Genomic DNA, 23,959 nt, shown 5'->3' with positions numbered 1-23,959 from the left:
GGTTATTTGTGAACTGCAAAATAGAGGTAAAGATCATTTATGTTCTCATTTTATAGTATAAATGTGTAATCTTTTAAATATTTCTTTGCCCCTTTCATGTAAGGTAATATTTTAAAACAAACAATTGTTTTTAATATATAAATTTTTCAGAGACCAGTAAAGATGAAAACTGAGCTATTACTGCTTTTAGACTTTGTTTTTTGAAAGGCTATTTGCTGAGTTTTGGAGCAGCTTATTTTTTCAGAAAACTTTTATTGAAATATAACATACATACAGAGAAGTGCAGGAATCCTAAGTGTACAGCTCCAGACATTTTCACTAAATGACCACAGCCATGTAACCAGCATCCTGGTTAAGAAACAGAAAATTACCAGCCTCAGAGGCACATCTGGCTGCTTCTGGTTCCCTCCCCTCCCCACGTGGTTGACCACTTTCCTGATATCTGACAGCAAGGATTATTCCTTTTGCTTATTTTTTAACCTTACATGAGTGTCATCATTCATCATACACTGTGTTTGGCTTGGTGAGATCCATTCATGTTGCATGTGGGGACAATTTGTTCCTTTTCATCGGTTAGTGTCACGGTGTTTGTGTATCAGCTCATCCATTCTGCTGTCTCTAGGCTATTGCTTGTTTCCAGCTTGGGGATCTAAAGCATATACCCAGGAGAGGAGTTCCAGGGCCATAGGCTCTGTGTATGTTTAGCTTTAGCAGGTAGGGTCGAAGCATTTTCCAAAGTGCTTGAACTGATTGAATGTTCGCTGCGGCAGCGTGGGCAAGGTCCTGTAGGGCAGCATTTTAAAGTACTTTGGACATCTTAGGTCTTTCATGACGACGTTATCCAAAACATGTGTGCTTTCCTTACAAATGTTTAAAAGTTGTTGGTGGAACTAAGCTTAAACTTGAAATGGCATGCAGAATCTTTCCTGATGTCTTGCTTGGTTGAATTGCTGTGTGCAGATTGTTTTAAGACTTGCTAAAGATCTAGCTGACTCTTGGTTTAGAAACATTTCCGTTTTAATCCAAAAAGCATCTGCAAAAGAGGTATGTCATGTATCATCGAAAGAATGTAGGTTCTTCAGACTGGTGGTTACCACAGGTGGGGAATGGAGGTGGGGTGCGTGAAATAGGCAAGGGGAAAGAATTAGTTAGAATGTTTGGTATCTTGATCAAGGCGATAGTTACATGAGTGTATACACAAGTCAAAATTTATCAAGCTGTACACTAAGATTTGTGCATTTTATTGTTTGTACCTCAATTTAAAAAAAGAATGTAGGTTCTTCTAGGGCTGGCATCATTGTTGTTTGTAAATAAGTACCTACGTGGTACAAATGGAATGTTTTTGTGGATGATAAGTTTGTTTACACTGAATACATAGAATGTAAAATGTACTGCTCCATGAAGTAATTTTTATAACTTGCCAAATCTGGATCAATTTCTAGTGCCCTGTGTGTCTGTCAGTCCCATTAGCACTCTAAGGCTTTTAGGACTGAAAGTAGGAAGAGAGAATGAGCTGCTTCATTTGATTATTTAAGTATTGTACTGTGAGTCATAAAATGCTATCTTTCATGTGAAAACAGATTATGTAATACTTCAGCTAAAATAAGATCTCACTTTAGGGATTTCTGTGTATTTGTCATCTTCCTTCTCAGGCTCCTCTTGGCATACACCTGTCTTTCCTGGTGCCTTAGTCCACTCCCTTCTCTTGCTTTAGAGGTTTGTTATCAGATGTCATTAAGTCAGTGCTTAGCAAGTTTCTGCTCAGGTCTGTGTCATCGGCACAAATGGCTTCATAGCCCTGCCTCTGGAAGGCATATGGCCCCTTCCTTGCCCTGTCTGATCCTCTGGCCACCAAGGGAGCTGAGGACTTAGGTCACCAAATAGGAGGCTATTGGAAGAGAATCCCAGAGCCAACGTTATATAGGGTAAAGTTTCAAAGCTCTCCACTGGCATTTCACCCTGCTGGGGACCATGTTTCACAACTTGAAATAGAGGATCAGTATTCCCGCTATGATGGTAATCTCTTGGCAAGTACTTTCCAGAGATTTAAATATTAACATTTGTGTCATTGTGTTCCTGAAAAGTGTCCGAATTTGTAAGTGTTGGGAGAAGTCGGTAAGTAAAAGGTCATGAGTAATTGGACAGCTGCCCCCACCCCACCCGCATTCCAGAACTCTTTCCACGGGCTCTCCAGTCTCTCCTACACCATCATCTCCTCACCCTCTTCCAGGTTCTCCCAGCAACGCACAAGGCCACCATTCTGTCTCCCATCTTTGAAAAACAAAAAAGAAAACCCGGCTTCTCTGGAGCTCACATTCCTCACCAGCTGCCACCATGTCTTGGCTTCCCTTTGCAGCAAAACTTCTCAGCAGTGTTCTGACTTGCTCTGATTTCTCTCCTCTCACTCCTTCAGACTCACCGGCACCGCTCAACCAGAATTGCTCTTCAGGGGCACCGATGACCTTCCTGTCGTTCAACCCGGTGCCTGTCCGCAGCCCTTGTAACACAAGTCCCTGAGCCAGCGGCAGCTTTGCTGGGTTGGTGCCCCATTCTGCTTGCTGCCTTCTACCTCCCTGGAAGCCCCTTCTCAGCCTCCCTTGCTGGGTCCTCCTCTTCCGCCTCTTCACCCTGATGTGCCGCAGAGCCCAGTTCCTGGGCATCTTCTTTTCTCGGTCTGTATTCCCTGGGTGAGCTTGTCTGTCTCGCGGCTCTAGGTCTGACCCGTATGGCGGTGGCTCAGAGGTCTGTATGTCCAAGCTCCGTACCACCTCTGTCCTCAACTCCAGAAATGGACTATGCAGTATCTCCATTCAGATGCCTAAAAAGACATCCGAAATATAACCTGTCCCAACCGAATCTCTCCACTAGGATCTGCATCTCCACAGCCCAGCTTTCCCCCACTCATCTGAGTGCGGCTGCCGCCTCCCCTACTTAGGTCCGAAACCCTAGCGTCAGGAGGCATCTTTGTCCCCCTCTTTCTCTCGCACTACCTCACCCCCTATTGCAAGCCATCAGGAGGGCCTGATGACTCCACTCTCCAGATTTATCCAGGATCCCACCCCTTCTCATTGCCTCCGCCACTGCCACGGTGGTCCAGACCCCATCACCTCTGCCTGGTTTCCCTTACTCCATCCTTATCCCTGTTGTCTGTTGTCGACAAAGCAGACAGGTCATGGTACTCTGTTCAAACTTCCGTCGGCTCCCCATTTCACTCAGAGCAAGTCCAGAATCCTTACGGTGGACGTCGTGCGAAGCCCTCCTTGATCAAGCCCTGTACCTCTCTGACACCACCTCTTTCCTCTTTCTTCCTCCCTCTCTCTGCTCTAACACACTGGCCTCCTTGCTGTTTCTCTTTGCACTCCAGGCATGCTCTCTCCAGGCCTGCACTGGCCTGCACACGCCCACATCACCCAGGCAGTCTCCCCCCAGAACCCACATGGCCGAACCCACACCCCCTGCAAGTCTTTGCTCACATGTTACCTGCTCAGTGAGGCCTACTTCGTCCCCCTGCTGTACTTCTTATGTAGTGTTTTTATTGTTTATTGTCCCCTGCTCCCTCCCGGCTGAAATGGGAGCCCCTCAAGGGCAGAGGTCCTTGAACTGTGTTCACTAAAGTATCCCAGTGGTATGGAACAATGCCTGGGACACAATAGATGCTCAGTGAACAGTTGTAGAAAGAGTGAATCAACAGGGCACAGATTTAAGATATTCGGTCAGCACTACTTCAAGGAGAATTGTGTGTTTTTGCGCAGGCCTGAGAGCTGAAGAGCATTCATCCACAAGTGGAATTGAGGTGGGGCCGGGCCATGGGACAAGCATCATGATGAACTTTTCCTGACTGTGATGAAAAATGCCAAGATATAAACAGCGTAGTAAGAACAGGAGGGAGTTCATCTAAGGCTAAGATTCCATTTTAAAAACCAGGGAGTTAGGAGGTAAGATTCCTAATGAATTTTGTGATAATCAGCCAACAGCCGGCCCTATCTTAAGGCAGGGCAAGCAGTTATAAATGATAGATCCCAGTGCTTGAGGGTAACTACTATCTTAGAGAAGAACAAGATCAAGAAATTCCTTGTGTTAAGTTTATCTTACAGATTATCTAGAAAACAGACTATGGATGGTGACATAATGTCTCTTACTAGAGATAGACAACATGAGACCACATGTCAAGACTACCCACCCCACCCCCTTTGCCCCATTCTTGAAAACCATAAAAGACAGAATCCTAAGCCCTTAAGTGCACCTTCTCTCTAAGGTTGTCTTCACTCCCCTTTCTTCGAGTGTGTACTTTGCCTTACAAAGCCTTCTCGCTGCTCAACTTACTGGGTTTTGTCTCTGTGCTCTTCCAGTGCTAAGTGTCTTTGTTTTCATTTAATTTTCTAGACTTAAGCACAAGTCTTCACTCTCTCTGTCCTACTTCAGACAAGTAGGGAATGGCTACTGAGAACTCTGATTAGGGCTTGCAAGGTCCCTTTGCCTGGGCGACTCAAACAGGACTGCAGCTGTCAGTCATGCTCTTTAGTAGCCTGCCCGAAAATCTCCTTTATTTGCCTTTAGAAGTTCTCAGAACATAATCTCACTCCACCTTGTGCTCTGCAGCTCCCCCAGATCCCGGGGTGGTTTAGTTCCCATGCTGTGCAGATTTGAGCAGACACTAGACACCAGGTGTCCCTGGCTTCAGGAGTTGGGAAGGGGTCTGCCCTATGCCGAGCAGGAATTCAGTGAGCTTCCCTTTCCTCTCTCCCTCTGTTCTCCTTTGCTCTCTGCTGCCTGCAACGCAGCTGCCATTCCCTGCTACTTTCAGTTTAATGAATTCCTTCCTTACCTACAGTTGTCCCACCTGTTTGAGAATTCTTTCTCGATCAGAGTCAAGAACCCTCCCCTTGCCAGGTTGAGGTTTTACCTAGTGTACAGAGAGACCTTCCCAGACACAGCTGCAAAACAACAAAACAACTAACAATGTGTCCCCAGAGTTCCAGGGGGACCCTAATGAGTTAGACACAGGAAGTGCCTGAGCCTAAGGAGCTCCTTCTTATGACGGAAAACAGACCACATGCAAATAAGCAAAGAATGAGGTCATGTAAAGATAGCATTTATCACTCCAAATAAGTAACAAGTGATTAATAGACTATGATGGCGGGCAGGGGGCACTTAGCTAGACTGGCCAGGGAAAACTCATGGCTTGAGAACTGAAGAACAAGAAGGCAGGCGTGAAAAGGTCTAGGGTGGTTCTTCCCAGCTGAGGAATCAGCAAGTGCAAAGGGCCTGAGGTGAAATATTCCATTCAAGAAATGGAAAGGCCAATGTGACTAGAGCATATTCAACAAATACTTGCTTGAAATGTTAGTATGATGTTGAAAAATCTACATGATCATTTTGGGGAGACTTACATCATTAAATAATTTTTACTCCTTTTAGCATTATAGGAAAAAAATGCTAACGTCTTTTAGAGGCAGAAGATGATAATAAGGGCTTTGATTTCTGTAGGTCAGGAAACTCTAGCCCATGGCCAAATCCAGCCACTGCCTGGCTTCTCTAAATAAAGTTTTATTGGAACCCAGCCACATCCATTCATTATGTATTGTCTATGGCTGCTTTTGCAAAACAATGGTAGTTGAATAGTTGCAACAGGGACCATATGACCACACCCTACAGGCCAAGCCTGAAATACTTACTCTCTGGCCCTTCACAGAAAAAGTTTGCTGACCTCTGCTGTAATTACTGTTTATTCAAGGCAGTGTAGGGTCAAATTTCTAATATAATCTAAAAACATCTTATATATCCTATGTGAGAACCAACTATTGATTGCCCTTAGCAAATGTTTCTGAAAAAAAAAAAAAACTAAATTATTTATTATGACCAGATAATGAATTCACAGGATCAAAAATTCCAAAAGTATAAAACAGTATAAGGAGAAAGTGTCCCTTCTCTTATCCCTGTCCCCAGGGGCAATATATGTTATCAGTTTCTTATGTATCTTCCAGAGCAGTTTAACGCATACACAGGCAAGTGAGTGCATGTTTCCTTGCTCCACTTCCCCAGCAGCTCAGTATGCCCTTGCCTTTCTGTGTCCTGGAGATTGTTCCAAGCATTTGTTTTAATTTTTACAGCTTTACAGTATTGCATTGGCTTGGTGGACATGTTGATTGTTTCCAGTTGTTTTCAGCTCTAAACAAAGTTGCAGTGTATAACCTTGAATAATACACTTGGGCAAGTGCGTGAGAGGATGAGTTCCTAAAAGTAGAGCTCTGGTTCTGGTAGAATTTGCTTGGTTGTCCTCCTCGGAGCAATGACCCTTTAATATTCATATCAGAGTATGTGGCAGTGCATAACCCTCAGTTACCAGTTATTTTCTTGTTACCAGTCTTTTTTATCTTGCCAGTTTGGTAAGCCTGAGTGTTAATTTGTGTCTCTTTAGTGTGAGTGAGGTTGAGCATGTGTTTATACATTTTGAGCTGTATGTGCTTTCTTCTTGATGTTCAAGTCCATTTTTTTTAAATTTGGAGAACATTGTAAATAAAAGGTAAAATGATGTGGAAATCATCTTATAAAATATGCTGCACATTGTCTGTACAAGGAATTAAATTTAAATTTATTTCAACAGCATAAAAGATGTTAAATTGAAGCTGAAGGATTTGCTGAACTTCATTAAACTCTTAGAAGATTTAGGGAAAGATATGAAAAATCTGTAGTACATCACTAGTGTTTTTTTTTTTTCTTTTAATTCCATGTTGGAATTTTAAATCTGTTCAATTGACTCACTGCTAGGAAAGATAAAATAATATTTACATATTTTGCTTCCTCTTCTAGTTGAGTCATATCATTTGGTCTGTCACATGAGTCCCACAGTTAATTTGTCTTAATTCTATATTTAAATTTAGATATATGCTCACCACCATTCTTTCTACCACAGCCTCTCCACTTATTTCTTGGCATCAAGAAAAACAGGAATATTTTTGCCCTACTGAGAGCTTGCAGAATAATCCTCAGGTTCTTGCTTGCTTGAGAAGGCCCCTGTGCCTGACCGCAGTTTGACCTGGTTGTGCCTCTGATCATTCTTTTCTCTCCACACTTCGCAGCTCCATTGTCTTTTTGGGGATAAGTCTGAGGCCAGCCAGAATATTTTTCGTGTGGGTAACTTGCTTTTTTGACTGTATGTGTGAAGAATTTTTTTTGTTGTTCCATTTAGCAGTTTGATAACTTCACCAAGCTATGCCTTATTGTTAATGGTCCTGTAAGTTTTCCTTAGAGCCCCTTCATATGCAGATTCACCTCTTCCTTTATTTCCGGGGAGTTTCCTTCTGTTACATCTGAGTGTTTTTTCTATTCTACCTATTGGTTATATGCTTCAGAGATACGAGCTTTCCTTATGTTACAACATCTTGTCCTTTAGATCGTGTTGTTTCTGTTCATGTGAGTTGCTTTCCGTGTTACGATTATCTCAAAACTTTCTCTGTTAAATCTGATATTCAGCCTTCTCTATATATTAGCTCTGTAGTGGTGTGTTTTTGTTCTTGGTTCATTCCTTAGCATTGCGCGCCCCCTTCCCCTCCCCTTCCGTTTTATCCTGTAGTCTGTGGAGATTCTCGCTTTATGGGCTCTGTGTTTTTATTAAGTTTGTCTATAGCGTAAAATAGTCTGAGTTTGATTTTGTTTCTTTTCCTTGGATGTTTTCTCCCAAACTGGGCTTTTCTCTGTCAATTCCTTCCTCCCTCCCTCCCTCCCTTCCTTCATTTCCTTCTGTATCACATAACGTATTTTTTCACTTTCCTTAGTGAAGTGGTGAAGATGCAGCTTCTAGAGTCCCAGTGTCCAGGGTGCAATCTTGGTTCTTCCATTTACTAGTATTAAGACTTGGGGCAAATTACTCTCTGTGCTCCATCTTTTTCATGTATAAAATGTGAATAATAATAATAATAATAATTCCCACGTATCAGATTGTTGAAGGGACTTAGTGAGGTAAAGCAGGTACACTTCTTGCATGCTTCTGTCGTGAACGTAAACGCCAGTCAGGGCTCCTGTTGGCGCTGACGTGTGGCTGAGCGTTCCTGGCCATGCTTCTAGTCTGATGGTCTGAGCTGCATTATGGAGGAAGGGTGGGGGAAAGGGCCTGGTTTTGTACATTTTTTCTTTGAGACTCTGAGTTTATCATCTTCTGAAACTTCGTTAGAGGTTCTGTTTGGGAGTTTGCTCCATTCTGTCAAAGGTGTATCCCATTCCTTAGGAATCCCTTGGTTTGGGGGTGATCTCTGCCCAGTACTCAGCTTGGGGCCCTGGAAAGTGGAGATCCTGCCCAAGAGCTGGAGTCTGGGTGGTCAGCCCGCGTGTCTTCCCGGAGCTCCTCTGCCACCGCTCCCTGGGTGCCTCCTCCTCCCTCAGCGTGCTTCTGTCTGCGCTGATTTTCAGGGTTTGGTGGACTTACTCCCCTCCCAGCGGCAGGGAGGAAGGAATCAGCCTCCATTCTGCGCTGTCCCAGAATCTTCCACGCTTGACCCTGGTTGCCACTTTGCAAGGCGTATAAACTAGGTTACATTCCTTTCTTCGTCGGTTTATTTTTGCTGCTGAACACTTCCCTGGCTTTTATTTTTCACCTCTTGTTGGGAAAACACATTCTCTGATTGAATTTTATTCTGCTGTCTGTATCTAGAAATCTTGTGGTGAGTTTTTAAAAAAACAAAACAAAAGAAAGATCGATAAAACAAAACATTCCTGGATCCAACCCTGGACCTTCCATCTCAGAGGGTCAGGAATGGGGCCCAAGCGCCTCCTTTTCAAAGCCCTCCCTGTGGTTGTCAGGCTCGACCAAGTTTAGGTCCAGTATCCTTATTAAAAGTTGTATATTTTTCTCTTACCATTTAATTAGCTTATCTGAAGGACAAGTTCAGTATGTAAAACATTTAAAATTTCTCAGAGAGACCCCATAAATTTAAAGATCTTTGTGGTTTATTATTGCTTGTTTTTTTCAGATAACCTCTTACAAATATGGCGAGAAAGCCTGTCTCCAGAGAATGGAAATGAGAGTTGGTCCTTCTTTGTAGTGGTCCCGGAAAGAAATATTCCTAGACCTGAAATTCCCTTCAGGACCTCTTACGCTTTTAGTTCTCCGCTGGCATTTATAGAGTGAATTATTCATTGGTGCTCTTAAGAAGCATTTTGAATGCTATATATGCTAACACTGTCAAAATGATACTCATTCATCAGAACTCCAACAGTCTTTACAGACCCACAACAGGTCTTTAATCTTGTTTACGATTTGACTGGTAAAAGGAAACCACAAAAAGTGCTCATTTGCCTGGGTCTGTCTGAGCTGTTCCCTTCAACCAGATATAAAATTAAAATTATTTTAATGGTTACTAAGGACTGGAAACTAAAGAGAAAACATGTATTTAAATAACCTTTAAAATAATGACTTAGAAAGATTTTTCATATACGATGTGGATTTAGAAGTGCTATTTTCAATTTGTAATATATAGTTAATGGACGAATGGTTTAATATTTAAAACCATGCACTAAAAATATCTCACATGCAGCCACTAAGCTTTTTCGATACTCCAGTCCCATAAATGCTACTCTAAATATATTTGGAAAATAGTCTATTGATTAGTCATCTGCTCTCCATCCCTGGTACTTGTAAGTAGGAGGTATTACTTTTATTAAATGTACTTTTTAAGGAGGGATCGTGATAGGCTAACTCAAAGAACTATACTGTGCTTTCAACACACAAGATTCCTCTCCTTTGCATTACTTTTTTCCCTAAGCCATGTTCTCTAAGGAAATACGGCTTTTTCATATGCTTTTGCACCTAGCTTTATTAGATAAGCTGTGGTGTGAATCCAGGTTATCAGTAGAAAAATCATGTTGTAGTTTATGTATGTAAGCATAGCATACTTTAAGTAATAAAGTATGTGATAGCAACCTTAAGTAAGTTCCTTCCTTCATCAGCTTGTCTCATTATAATTTTTAAATTGTTTAATACTCATGTCTTCATCTTAAGTAATTGCAACAATCGATACTTTATTGGGTGTTACATAGTCCCTTGGAATTTCCAAACTTGGAAGGACAATTAAGGACATTTCATCCAACCTCCTCGGAGCTGGAAGCACAGACTAGCTCATTGACTTGTCCACGGTCACACCACCCAGGCATACGGCCTCGGTGTGTTCCCACACATTCCCAGAGCAATGCCCTTTCCACTGAAGTCCACTGCCTCTCCCATCTTCTGGTAACACCTGTTGGAGGTGAAATCACATCACTCTTTACATGCCATGATCAAAATGAAAAATTTAGCATTGCACATTTTTCTAGGCAAATCCGTAGCTTTGTGGGAAATGGAAGAAATCGGATGTGAAATAATGGAAGTAGCTACTATAAAAGAGGAATAGCAACATGGAATAAACAGGGAAGTGAATACTGAGGTGCTGGCAAATGAAGAGTCCCTCTGGGGACCCTTAGTCAGTCTCCTGTGGCTGCCTCTCTAACTACAGCCTCCAAAGTCAGGACCCACGAGAAAGCAGCCACTGTAACCAGTGTTAGTGAGCCTTCCCTCTTCATGTTTCCCTCTTAGGTTTTGCGTAAGTTTAAGTGTGTTGACAGGAGAGGAGAGTATTGGACTTCTGACCTGGAGATGGGGTTAGCAAGGGCGATCAGGGCCATTTGGGCTAATCTGAGTGTTGCAGTGCAAACCCGCTAGGCAGGTTCAAAGTTCTCCTAGTTGAATGTCTTAGCATGAACTTCCACACCCCAAAATATTGTTTCTCCTTCCTCCAAGAAGAATTGCTCACAGATAGTTTTCATTAGCTTGTTGGGGGAGCAGCCACCCAGCCTTGACAACATGCCCTTGGTGCTGATTTTAATTTAAACATTTGGGCACAGTCCTTACGATTTCCCTGGATTTAGAATAATTATTACAGTAGTAATGCTCAGCTGAAGATGATCAGAAGAGAGTGGTGGCCTGGTAAGAAAAACTGCCCTCAGCACAGTGCTGCATATATAAAGCCACTGCATATCTATACATGGGCTGTACTGTCCAGTTAAATAAAATCGAGTCTTAACACCCAGGTAAGTGATCAGCTAGCGACCATCACTGTTCTTATTTGCTCTACCTTCGAAGTAACAGATTCAAAGTTAAGCAAGTCCTTCATAACAAAAGTTTCATCACACATGTTGTAAGGTGGAAGGAAGGAAATAAATGGAATTCAGCTGTGGACATTCTGTGATTTTTTTTTTTTTAACTGGTCAACGAAAGCACTAACTTCATCTTTCATTCCTGATTCCTCAGTTATCTTTCTGTATAAGGGGACATGTCTGCATTTCTGTTCCAGGAATCTTTCAAAGAAATACCAACCTAAAAAGAACTCAAAGGATGAAGAAGAATACAGGTGTGTTTGTCACTGATGATTATGTGATAATGTCTATATGCTGTTGGCGCTGACGAAGGAAAGGAGGACTATATAGCTACAAAAATGAGTTGTTTCCCATTCATACTTGTGTCCATTTTTTAATTGGGGAAGAGAACAATGAAAACCTATTCAGTTCACTTTCACCGAGTCACTAGACCCATTCCAGATTGTTTCAATTAAGATAATTAGGAAACGTTCAAACTATAACCTAACCGAATCCTGGAAGTATGGATTATGCATTCTCGGGCTTGATTTGGTTTTGTAAGACTCAGAGCCTCTCTCGTACAACTCATTGATCCAAGAGCTATGTCCATTCCAGTCAGCGGTTAAGGCATCTTAACACGGGCAGCCCAAAAGATCAAAATGTCCGTTACATTCGTACATATAGCACGTACATGTATTTGGCCTTATATTTAGACTAAGTATTAACAAAGCCGAAGATTGCCTTATGTAGAGCAGTTTGGTTTCACAAAATGAAAAGTGTTTCGCTTGTAATTAATTCTGAGCCATTTTGATGAGAACACTCTTGTGGGCAATGAATTGTCAGGCTCCTATGGGAGGTTTGCAAATTAACCTGAATTTAATTAATATTTCCCCCGCATAGGCAGAGTTGGAGTGGATGCGGCCTTGTTTGACAGGGAGTGGTGTGTGCTCTCTTCTGCAGGTACACGGCATGTCAAGCCTTCCTCTCCACGCTGAACGAAACGAATGACTACGCCGGGCAGCACGAAGTGATCTCCGAGACTATGACCTCGCAGATCACTGTGGAGTTAGCACGCTACGTCCAGGAGCTGAAGCAGGAGAGGAAATCGGTAATAAAATTTGTTTTTTTCTTCCTCAGAGATGGGCCAGAAGTACTGGGAATATCCCTGGGCACTGTAGAATTAAGTAGAATCATGTAAGATGGTGGGCCTTAAACTGACACTTTGGAGAACTGTACATAAGTGATGGATCCTAGAAAGTGTTTCTTGGTCTTTTCATACAATTTCAAGGGTCTCTCAGATACTCAGAAACTCATCTGTGGACCCCAGAATACTAATCTCTTCGAGGAATTTAAATGTATTTGAGGGTATTAGATATAAGAAAAAAAAAGCAAACAATATGATATAGTATAAGGTGTGTAGAATAAACAGCACTTAAATAAGTGCTTATTAAAGAGTTTTAAAAAGTCAGAAAGATGACTTCAGTTCCATCCACTCTGTCCCTGGGCTCTCGCGTGGCCATCTAATGAGGGGGACCTTCTGTTCCACCTGCCAGCATTATTACCTTTGCATAGCTTTTCCTGTTAACAAAAGAGAAAAATGTACACTGAAACAGACTATATTCATAGTCAAGATTTTACCCTAAGAGATTTATTTTTAAGCCAACGTCTGTATCATTGTTTTTTATCACTTGTGAGGTATGTAATAATTTGTTAGTAACAAAGTGCCCAAATTGGTCAGGGATACATACTCTTTTTATAGGAGTTTGAGTCCTCAGTAGTTCTTTAAGTCCTCTGGGGATGCATGAACAGACAATGCAAATGGAAGAGGCATGAAATAATTACGACCAAAATAATTATTTAATTGCGATTGTGATAGCTGCTACAAGGTGTGAGTACAGGTGGTGGGAGATGTACTAGGAATACCTGACATGCTCAGGAACGGCTGGAGGTCAGGGAACAGCTGCCTGAGGCTTGCAAGATTTAAGGGATGAGTAGGGGTTGCCTGGGACAAACAATAGAGGGTGCAGGCAGTACAAAGGCCCTGAGACAAGGTGTTTGGAACATCTCAGGACTTTAGTTCTTTGCACATGGTACCACATGGCTTTGGGTATGTTTAGAAGTTAGGAAGAGGTACATGCCTTAAAGCCAACCCATTGGTTTAAAAAAAAAGACTTTTATAAACTGAAGTGAAGTTTTTAGCTATGCACATTAGAGTAGTGGTTCTCAATCAGGGCACAGTTTTGCTCCCCACCCCAGCTAGGGGGCTGCTGCTGGCCTCCAGTGGGTAGAGCCCGAGATGCTGTCCAAAGCCCGACAGTGCACAGGACAGCCTCCACAGCAAAGAATGTCCTGGCCCACGATGTCTGTGGTGCCCAGGCTGAGAAACGGGGCACTAATGCCCCAAATTAGCCGACAGCCTCCATGGGACCATTCATTACAGATCTTTTCTTTTATGTCATGGAAAGGAAGCCCTGAGATAGAATACTAAGTTCCCAAATGAAGCACAAATGCCTAATAAAATCCTGTAGTAGATACAAAGAGTCTAAACTTGATGTCGCACTGTTTCCCTGATTCCTGAACTTCCCATGACCTTGCAGAGTTTATACCTTCTTCCTGTTTGTTACTTTGGTTGGTGCTTTGTGTCTCTTGCCTGACCTTCCTCCCCCCATGTAGTTTAGAGTTTTAGCCAACACCCTAAACAAGAACTCTGTGCATTTACCTTAGTATGGAATATAAATTCTATTTCTGGAGTGAATCATGAGATATGCAGCCAGTATAACCTGGCCTTCTGTTACTTCCTTGAATTCTTCTCCACCAACCACATGGCCTCCTTGCTGACCATGCCCCGGGTGATGCTGCCTCAGGGCCTTTGTACCTGCCTTTCTCTTCCTGGGAAGCTCCTCTCCCTCTCTCGCCACATCCCCACCCCACCCAGATATCTCCAGAGCACATTTCCTGACTTCTTTCTCAGGAATATCACCTCACCGGGGTCTGTCTTGTCTACCTTACTTAAAATCACAAAGTCCCTCCCTTCCTTTTCCCCTGCCTGCCCCTTCCCCTACCTTTTTCCCTTAGCGCTTAAGGATCTAACCTTTTATGCATTTACTTGCATTTCTGCCCTGCACGCTAGAAAGTAAGCACCAGGAATAGTGAGTGTGAGACAAAGCAGGCTCTTGATAAATACTCCTGGAGGGAAAGGAATAATTGGGACATTGAAGCAGACTTCAACTCAGCTGAGTTCAGTGAGACTTTGCTTCACTAGCTGAGGATCCTTGTGTTTCTTTGCTGTGTTAGGATTGGGTCTTGTTTTATTTACTTACTTAAACATATGTCTTTTCTGCAATCTGTCATATCTGTATTTTGAATTCTGTTCCCTTTTTTAAAATCAGAAATCATAGTAATTTCTAGAGTGAATTATACGTGGCACAGATACATATTAAATAATATTTTGCAATACACCATGTTCTTTTTATTTTAAGGAGAATGCCAGTGCACATTTCTGAGTCACACGTTCTGTTGGGAGGAGCAGGGAACACCATCCTCTCTTGAAGCATTTTGTAATTATACTAAATGCAATTTTAGGAAGTTGAAACCTTTTACAATTCTACAGAGAATTTCAGTAAGCAAATGTATATTTGTGGTGTTTTAATATAATGCATCATGAACATCTTTGCTTTTTCCTGTGTGATAGTTACCAGTATTTTGAATGACCCCATCATGTAGCATTATGTTGTGGGCTTATGCACTGTAATTTTTAAAATTATTCTGATAATATTGGATATTTAATTGTTTGGCCTCAAGTGTTCTTTTTTTTTTGGTATCATTAATATACAATTATATGAGTCAAGTGTTCATTTTTATAGATTATAACTGGCATTGAAAGCACTTGACAGCTAATCCTCACAGTATCCCTCGGAGAGGGGATTTATTTTCTTAGACATTTTACTCAAGACAAGGAGCTTGGAAACAGTGAGGAGAGGTGAGTCAGGCCTGTTGCACGTGGTGTCACACCCAAGCAGCCTGTCTCCCAGAACCGTGCATGTTTGCACACAAGTTTTTGTTCCTGTTGAGTTATTTTCTGTACCTTGCAGCCAAGGACGCTGGATTAAATAGTGTGAGCCTCTCCATCGGCAGTCAGCTTTGGAAACGGAGCTCCCATACTCCCGCTTTAGGGCTTTCCCTGTGGCTCCCCTGACTTTTCTTAGTAAGTGTTCTAATTTTCAGAAGGATAATTCTTAAAACCACAGTACAACGTGGTCTTTCCCACTCTCTGGTTATCGGCAGACCTGGCACAACACAGCTAGAACTCAAACCCAGGTCTCCTGACAGAAGACCCGGTAGCCTTTGTGTTGTGCTGCGATAAAGGACTGGCAGCACATGTCAGAGTGTCCTTGGCAGCAGGGAGAGCCCGACTCAGTGTGTCCAGGGAGCTGAAGCTCCCTGCCAGCCTGTGTGACCAGTGGAGGAAAGGACACAGGCCTTCCAGTTCACAAATGGGCGCAGGAGCCAGGCAGCCCCACTGGCAGGGAAACCTTCTGCAGATTACAAGAACCCTCTGAGATCCCAGTTCTGAGTCTGCAACCGAGGGCTGATCCCAAACACCTTGCAGAGCTGGAGGGAGGATTTTGCAAGAAGACAGGCACAACCCACCTAGGCCTGCTCTTGGGGCTATTGCTGTACAGGCACCATGTACCCGGGAGCTCTTACCAAGGTCACCCCATCCCTCAGGACAAAATCTCATTTCCATTGATCAGGGTTTATTACAGAAAACAGGAGGGTACACAGTCCTCCTTGTGACCATGTATGGTACCAGTATTGTCCAGTGCATTTTAAAAGACATTTCTCAAAATGTTGAATGATAGAGGACATTGAAAACAGAGCTGCAGCTCTATCTACGATTTCTCATGGCTGGCTAGAAAGAATGTCTGGCTTAAGTACCACTCCTAACCATCAGCATAAAACCGTGTGGGCCATTTGATACAGTGGCGAAATCCTGTCTGCCCAAAGGGACGATTTAGCATTTATAGGGTTCCTGCTGGGTCTTGTTCCTGCATGAACAGTGTTTCCAAGTTCAGTTCAGTATGCTAGTGGGAAAAATGTTTTTCATCTAGATTTTGCTCTGTTTGAATAGACAAATTTCTGACAAAAGTCTGCACGGTGAAAAAGAGCTCACTGTGCCAAAGATCAGCCTTCCTTTTCTCCTCTTACGGATTTGAAAGGAGGTCGAAGAAAGTAAGGTCAATGGAGAGATGGACATCCTCCCTGCCTCTGGAGCCAGATCATGACAGTGAGCTAGTTCTTTGCCCTTTAAGTCTTAAAAAAATCTCCTGTTGTAAAGAAGGATCGTGCTGGCTGTTCATGTTTTCAGGAGAAAAGGTGATTTTTATGCAGCCGTTTCTGCATCTGCTGTGTTCCCATATGACAGTGCGGCACACTCCCGTAGTACTATGAATAACCAGTGCTTGTCCTGCTGTACAAATCTGTAGGCTTCTTTGTTTGCAAATGTGTTGGGTTTTTTTTAAAAATAATTTCTTTAAAAGAGAACCTTGACTTGCCTTCTACGAGGAGTGTAGGCTCTTCCCTGGCTGGCATCTGAGCAACAGTTCTCATCAGGAAGCATGGACACCCCTGGGAGCCCACGATGAGGGGGGCTCTTGACTTCTTCACCAAATGGGCTACACAGTGGCAACTGAATTTTTGGCGAGGTGTTCGCCTTCTCTTTGGAGATAGTGAAATCAGCGGCCAGTCTTTGGGGTGAATGTAAATCAAAGTACACAGTGGCTTTGTAGGTAGTCTTTTATTTGCAAACATAAATTATCAACCTGTACCCTGTGGCCAAATCTAAGATTTACTGGTGTGCAGCAAGGATGAGAAGAAGTAACTGGGAAATCAAAATTCTTTATAAGGCAATGTGATTAGTTTTAATGTGTAAAATCTGGAAATCTTACACTTGCCTGGTTTTCCTAGATTTTTATGAATTTACAGTGAATACGGTATTCATCATGTCTTTAAGGTGACCACATACAAACAAGAACTTCTGTTTCCTTTATTTGCTTTCCTTTTTGGGGATGGGGTGTGGGTGGGGTGGTGCTGTCATCGATTTATTAGTTGCCAAAATTTTTGAAGAGTGTTACGAAAACTCTGAATTAAAGAACAAACACTCACAATCCTTATAAATCAAAATCCTCATTTTTCCAAGTTTCCTTCTGGGTGTCATTTTTTTTTCTTTTTGGCTTTCAAAACTTAAATTTATTATATTACATTTCTGTCGGTCAGAAGTCTGGTATGGGTCTCCATGGAATAAAATCAAGCCGAGGCACTGTTAGGCTTTGTCTCTTTCTGGAGTCTGTAGAGGACACTTGGATCCCTGCTTATCTAAGTTGTTGGCAGAATTCAGGTTCTGGGTGTCATTTATAGATGTAAAGATATGGAGATAGATAGATACGTACATATTATACCTATATACGGATGCATCTTATATATGTAATATTTAAGAGGGTTAGTTCTAGTACAGATATAATTTATGTTTTTCTTGATTCCCCATTCAATATGATAAGTGCTTTCCATGTTTCTACATGAAAATAGTTTTAATAATTAGAATTTTAGTGTCTCTAACACTAATGTAACTCACTTAAGTATTTCTTTATTATTTGATCTATAGGTTATTACCAGTTTCTGATTATTTAGTTATTTAGTTAGGTATATAAACAATACTGCAGTGAACTCTTCACTTTCCTAATTATTTTCTTTGTGTGTGGGGTGGGGATTATTTCTCCAGGCTAAATTCCCAGAAATGAGAACACGAAATCAAAGCATACGTGCTTAAACATACGTGATGTATAGTTCTCAGTTAAGTTTTGGTCATTTAAGATTAATGGTCTTTAACAGAACTATCGATCAGATGGATGAGATTTCCAAGTCACAGAAGTGGTCAACTTGGATGTGAATTGGCTGATCTGAGACTGGGTAGTACAGAGTTGCTATCAGATAATATTTCTCCATTAGAACTAGTGTAAATACCCATTATTAGCAATTTTTGCACACTGAATCAAGTTATTAAAGCATTTTAGAGAGACTGGTTCAGCTGCAACTTTTGGGGCTCTGTAGGGTTCCACCATGACCACCACTAACCACATACGAGGCTTTACAGAGACTTGTGCCTCCAGAAGGGGAATCAGGGGACTCTGGCCAGCGTGGCCTGGGACCCGCAAGTAGACTCCTCCCAGCAGGTGGGAAGTATGGTTCATTACAAAATGTTGTCCAGGAGCAGAATCACTTGTTGGCAGCGGCTACCTGCAGAGTTGTAGAGGGAGCACTTCTGCAATACCCTCAGTGACACACCACAATTTTTATAAACCTCAGAGACTGCTTACAAGACCCCATATTACTTAGAACCAACCATTTAAAAAATGTTCCCCAAGGTTTCAGAAATGTTACAACTTGATACCAAAAGCTCTCTGTTCTTCTTAAAGTCAGATGTTGGACAGGGGTTCTTTATGAATCTTGGGAAGGGACCTAATTTCCTATCAGGCAGCTCTGCAGCATGGACTGACTCCAGTATGCTTGGAACAGGTTTTTGTAAGAGATTACAGCACATAGGTAAAAGCGCAAAGGAAAGCAAAGACTGAAAGGAGCTAATATGTATGATCAAGTAATTAAAAATCTGTGTCTCATCTGTTCAGTATTATTGAGATTCAGCTGCAGGTGCTCCACTTTAAAGCCAAAAGCTGTAGTAAGAAAACAGAAAACCAAGGCAGATCTTAGATTTTGTGATCTGGAAAGGGAGTGGCAGGTTTCACTAGCATTTCTCCCGTGTTGGGGTTACTGCATTTATTTAAGTAAATCCAAAGACAAGTAGCCCTGAAAAGTCGCTGGTCTTTTGCATGGGTCACCCACTAAAAGTCCTTGGTTTAATGTTTATCTAGAAGGTGCATTTTGTTTTATGGCTTCTTTATTTTGAAAGAATATGTGATAGGGACATTCTGTTAATCTTGGCCCTGTCACCATTGTGGTTCTATTACCTGCAAGACCACTGGTGTTGCGAACAAAAGAAATGTTATTTGATCATTTATGGGATGACATTCTTAGTTGTCAGGGTACTTGAATCTTGTTCTTGATTTCACGGATTTGAGATGCAACTGTGGGTTTGTTTCTTCCTTGTTAACTGGAATGATAGCTTCTTTTCCTTCGAAGAACTATGAGAATTACCAACCGATGTTCTGTGTCTCTCCTGGCCCTGCTCTGTCCAGGCACCTGTTGGACATCTTCCCAGAGATGCCGGCTGCAGTGTCTCCCACCACCCTGTTGTCCCGGGGGCTCTGGAGCCCAGCACCAGTGTGAATGCAATGGCCCCATTAACCCCTCCAGAAGCACACTGGGCATCTCCCAAGCCCTTTTCACTCCCCATTGCAGTCTGCATTTCCTCCAGTCAGTATATGGTGCTCCTTTGTTACCATGTTGTTCCTGCCCAAAATATGGGACACCCAGGACCCCTTTTCCCCTTACACTCCATCTTCTATATAGTATCAAGTCCTGGTTTGGAAGTTAACAGCTGTCTCTCCTTGGAAGAGGTCAAGTGGGGGACATGAGTCATCTGCTGCTTCCCATTGGTCATTTTAAGGTCCTTTCATCCCAAATGTTAATTGGGATTCTTCAAGGAACTGGAATTTTAAGGAGTATGCAAGAAGGGATTACTTTGAAGGACAGATCAGAGACTCCTGGAGCCTAGGTCAATTGTGAATGCAGAGAGCTCTGAGTAGCCAGACCGGTGGGGGAATAGCAAGAACTTGGGGGAAAGGACGCCCCAAAGAGGGGGCTGCAGCTTGGACCCGACCCACCTGTGGGTCCCCTGCCCAGGGCCCGATGCTCAGTGTTGTGGGTGAAGTTACACTACCAAGCATGACGCTGAAAGGCAGGCATTTTAGGAACTTTAAACCAGTTCATTGCGAAGGTATTTTTATTATAAACCAACTTGGGGAAACAGGCCGTACTGAACAGAAGCAGAATCTGACTTATGTCTCAGATGTTTCTGGGTCTGTGGTTTGGGATTTAAGTGAGGGGGTGAAATGCTCCCTAGAGCAGGTCCGAAGGTGTTTCATGGTTTCCTTAGACAGTCCACAGCCATTTCTACACCACGGTGATTTATAGTCACATTAATTAACCTCGAGTCAGGCAGAGCAGATGCTAATGTTTGAACCCACCACCCTGTGGGTTTTGAAGAAATTATAATATTTGTCACAGATGTATTCTCTGGAAGCTCCTTTTTTCTTTTGCCCTTTTCAAGTCTTTGTGCTCCTTTGTTTTCATCTGTGGAATCTGAGTTTTAGTTGAAATTCCAGATGGTTGACTCTCCTCAATTGAGTGTTTATTCTTTTATTCTTTTTTTTTTTTTGAAGTGGCCATTCTCACATCAATGCTGTATTTTGCATTTTTACGTAGTTTTAAAAATTAACGGTCTATTATACATATAATGAAAATGAGCAGCTGTTGTAGCTAATTGTAGAGGTTGAATAATAAAAAGTCTCAGTTTGTTCAACCAAAGTATGATTTCTTACAATGCAGTAAAATCTTCTTGGGAGCTTCATCCTTGCAACTTCTCTTGAACGTAATGCTTGCTTAATTTAGGTTCCCTGTGATTTTCGTCTCCATTACCCCAGGGCACTGGAACATTTCGAAAAAATTTACAAAGGACAGTTTTATTTGCATAGATATTTTCTGTATTTTTTTAAGGTTCAGCCAAAAAGTTGAAATTGAGTAAGTTTAGCTGTCACCCCAGATACCACCAGGCATTTTTTTAAAGTCAGTTACTATGTTGGAAGAGAAACCGAAGCATCTTATTACAGGGAAAGTAAGGAGCATTTCTCTGGGTCTCTAGAGATGGCGTTTCCTGTCTCTCCTCTGATAGAAGATGTGATGACTTTACTCCATGGCTCTAAAAGAAGTGCCTATTATCTTTTTCTAGAGAACAATTCCTCTTTATGTAGAGCTCTGAGGCATACTTTTTAGATACATACTCGCTCACTGTCCAGCAAAGAAATGTTTTGCCATTGTTTGTTAATAAACAACAAACACATCGGGCAAGCTGGTCTGTTTAACTCTGTAACTGTCATCATAGCTTTTCCCGTTAAGGAGGGAGGCCTGCTCTCTGGAGATAAATGGCCCTGGCTATCTAGGTCACGGGATGCTCAGGACAGTAAGGAGAGCTTTTGTTCCCTTAATTTCCTAAGGGATCAGGCAGCACATGTTTTGGGGTTTTTTTGTATGTTGTAGCCAAATAAATTTTGGAAGAATACATACTATGGAAGTGGAAAATCACCGACCCCTAGACTTTTTTTCTTCTGTCCCATGCAAGGTTCCAATCACAAGTGTAGTTCTCCGATAATCATTTTAGTTAGACGGAATTGTGGCTGAGCAATCTTTTGTGGGAGAAAGCTCACCGGTAAAGTCAAGGTCCAAACCGGGCTTGAAAAATAAATTCGTATTTATTACTAAACATTTTCAGTGAAGGAGTGGCAAGAGAATTTACAATATGGGTTTGCAATCAAAATCATCCCTTATGCTTCCAAAATATGGCTTTTTCTTTTGAAGGTTATTGTCTTCGGAGAAGATTCCCTTTATAAATAAAGGGGAGCCCACCTTCCTGGGGGCGGGGTCTGTCAATTTCTGCATGTTCTTGTACATGCATTTCTCTCTCCACCCAGGACTGCCCCAGCGCTAAGACAGTTTTCATTTAATGAAAACATTCATTTTAGGAGGAATGAGATAGAGTGAGAGCAGAGCGTGAAGACCTCTGAGTTTGGTGCTGAGGTTTTACTTTTCTTTTTGTGACTGTCTTTGAATCTCAAAGTAAAATGCCTGGGAGTGGTGAAATCTTTTCAGCGAATCACAGAACGCCATGATCCTGCTTGCACCCGGGGAGAGTCCTGTGGATAGTCCGGGAAAGTCGCATTTCTGACCGGACAGGGACCTTCAAGAGCACTGATGCCTCACTGAAAGGGCCCCACCGAGCCTCTCCCTCCCCAGCCCGTCCCCTGCCTTCCTGTCTGCAGGCCTCTTCTGTCCCCAGGACCTCCCTCCCTCCTTCCCACTCTCTCTGTTGTAAAGCGATGCCTATGGCTTTCAGAAGCCTGCTCACGCTTTGCTTCCCTGGTCTCCCCACTGCCTCGATCCTTTCTTGCTTGTTTATCCCTCCCCTTCGCCTCCATCTCTGTTCTGTTTTGTCCCTGTGTCTATTATGAGACTTGAAAAATGACGCTCCTATGGGCTCCTTTGGGCTCAGGGGGACCAAAAAATTGCTGGGCGGATCAAACTTGCTCTAAAGAGGAGCTTGACACACTGAAATGTGACCTCAAATGAGAGACAAGAAAACATTCCCTTACAGAGGAGCGCTGTTCTTAAAAACACTCTGAGGTTGTCTTGTCCTCCCTCGCCTCCCCGCCCCCCTGCCTGCTTTGTGACTCCGCAGAGCCCTGGGATCTGAGGAGTGAGACTAGAGCCCTGAGGTGGGGGTGGGGGGGTGCTGTCTCCGGACGCTGCTGCCCCCAGGGCTCACCTGGCAGTCAGAAAACAGACCGCGCATTCAAGCCCGAAGGAGGGCCGTCTATTCAAAGGAGCATTGAGGGACGTTGCGGAGGATTCGGGAAAAGCCGTGAGGACGGTGCAGTGGTACCCGGGGGCTGATCCTGGCGGGGAGCAGCTCGGCCGGAGGACTCCGAGGGCAGGGGGAGCATTACAGGAACTTGACAGTAGCTAGATGGGGTGCCTGACTGAGGCTGTGGCCTTTAGTAGAGGGACCCAGCCAACCCACAGCCCCGTAGCTAAGGGGAGCTGCGGACAGAAGTGCCTGCCCTCCAACCTGCCAGAACTTGGGGCAAACGCAACAGAACCAGAGGGCGAGGGAGCCCATTCATGTGGTCCATGCAGGTCAGCCTCTGGGAACACAGAACAGGGCGGAGACTGGATCTGGGAAATTCCCACCACGTTGAGGAATTCAGTGATGTCTCCATTGAAGGATATTGAAGGTTTTAGGAAACTGCTGGTTTTAACAAAAAGGTCATTGTTCTCTTAATTTCCATGTATTTCTGGCTGGTCCTTTCTAGGGACCTTCGTCTCCTTTGGGCATCCCATCCAGTCTCCTGGCTTTAACCACCTGCTTTGTGCTGCTGACTCCCATGCTGACCTTTTTAGTGTTGGCCCCTTTCTGACCTCAGACTCATACATACAACTGCCTATTACACTGCCCACTTGGGGGTCCCATAGAAATGTCCACCTTAGCACATCTAAAACCGTGTGTCTGCCTCCCCTCTCCCTCTGAAGCTGAGACCAACAACCTGGAGTCCCCCGCCATCTCAGCATCTCAGCCCATGTCCCATCTGACCCGCCTGCAAGTCCTGGTGGCTTTCCTAATCAAAGGACACCCAGAATCTAACCCCTCTGCCACCTGCGCTGCCCCACTGTGGTCCACGTCTGTCGCTGGAGTTGGAGAGAGCCTCCTACCTGGAACTGCCCTTCACAACATGGCGCTTCTCTATGCGAGTCATTCACGGCTTGCCAGCTCATTCAGAAAGAAAGTCTACAAAACTCTACACAGTCCAACCCCTTTCTTCTCTGACCTCATCTCCTAATATTCCGGAGGCTCATCCTGGTCTAGTCCTCTGGTGTCCTTGCTGGTTAACACCAGGCACCTACCTGCCTCAGGGCCTTTGCAAATAGCAGGGAGGTGAATTTATGTTTCAGTCTGAAAAGACCTAAGTAATGAAAACATCCATCCTCACAGAAGTCACAAATGTCTGCAGTAGAGCTATAAGGGAAAACACAAATGTCCATCAGCTGGTGAATGGGTAAACAAAATGTGATA

At 43.2% G+C, this 23,959-nt stretch overlaps 1 protein-coding gene across 19 annotated transcripts in view; it reads left to right on the top strand.

Annotated features, from left to right (window-relative positions):
* The window catches only part of FNBP1 (formin binding protein 1), a 116,756-nt gene that overhangs the window by 37,194 nt on the left and 55,603 nt on the right, over positions 1-23,959 (top strand). For 17 of the 19 annotated variants that reach the window (XM_036913592.2, XM_036913611.2, XM_036913610.2 and 14 more), the window contains exons 3-4: positions 11,322-11,378; positions 12,064-12,211. In XM_036913592.2, the coding sequence (XP_036769487.1) occupies positions 11,322-11,378; positions 12,064-12,211 (205 nt within the window). Of the gene's footprint in view, positions 1-11,278; positions 11,379-12,063; positions 12,212-23,959 lie in introns of all 19 variants that reach the window. The other 2 variants (XM_036913594.2, XM_036913595.2) reach the window with 1 other exon arrangement.

This window comes from Manis pentadactyla, chromosome 3 (genome assembly GCF_030020395.1).
Source record: "Manis pentadactyla isolate mManPen7 chromosome 3, mManPen7.hap1, whole genome shotgun sequence".
NCBI classification, from domain to species: Eukaryota; Metazoa; Chordata; class Mammalia; order Pholidota; family Manidae; genus Manis; species Manis pentadactyla.
The sequence above is the reverse complement of the archived record's forward strand: the minus strand, read 5'-3'. Positions and strand labels throughout refer to the sequence as shown.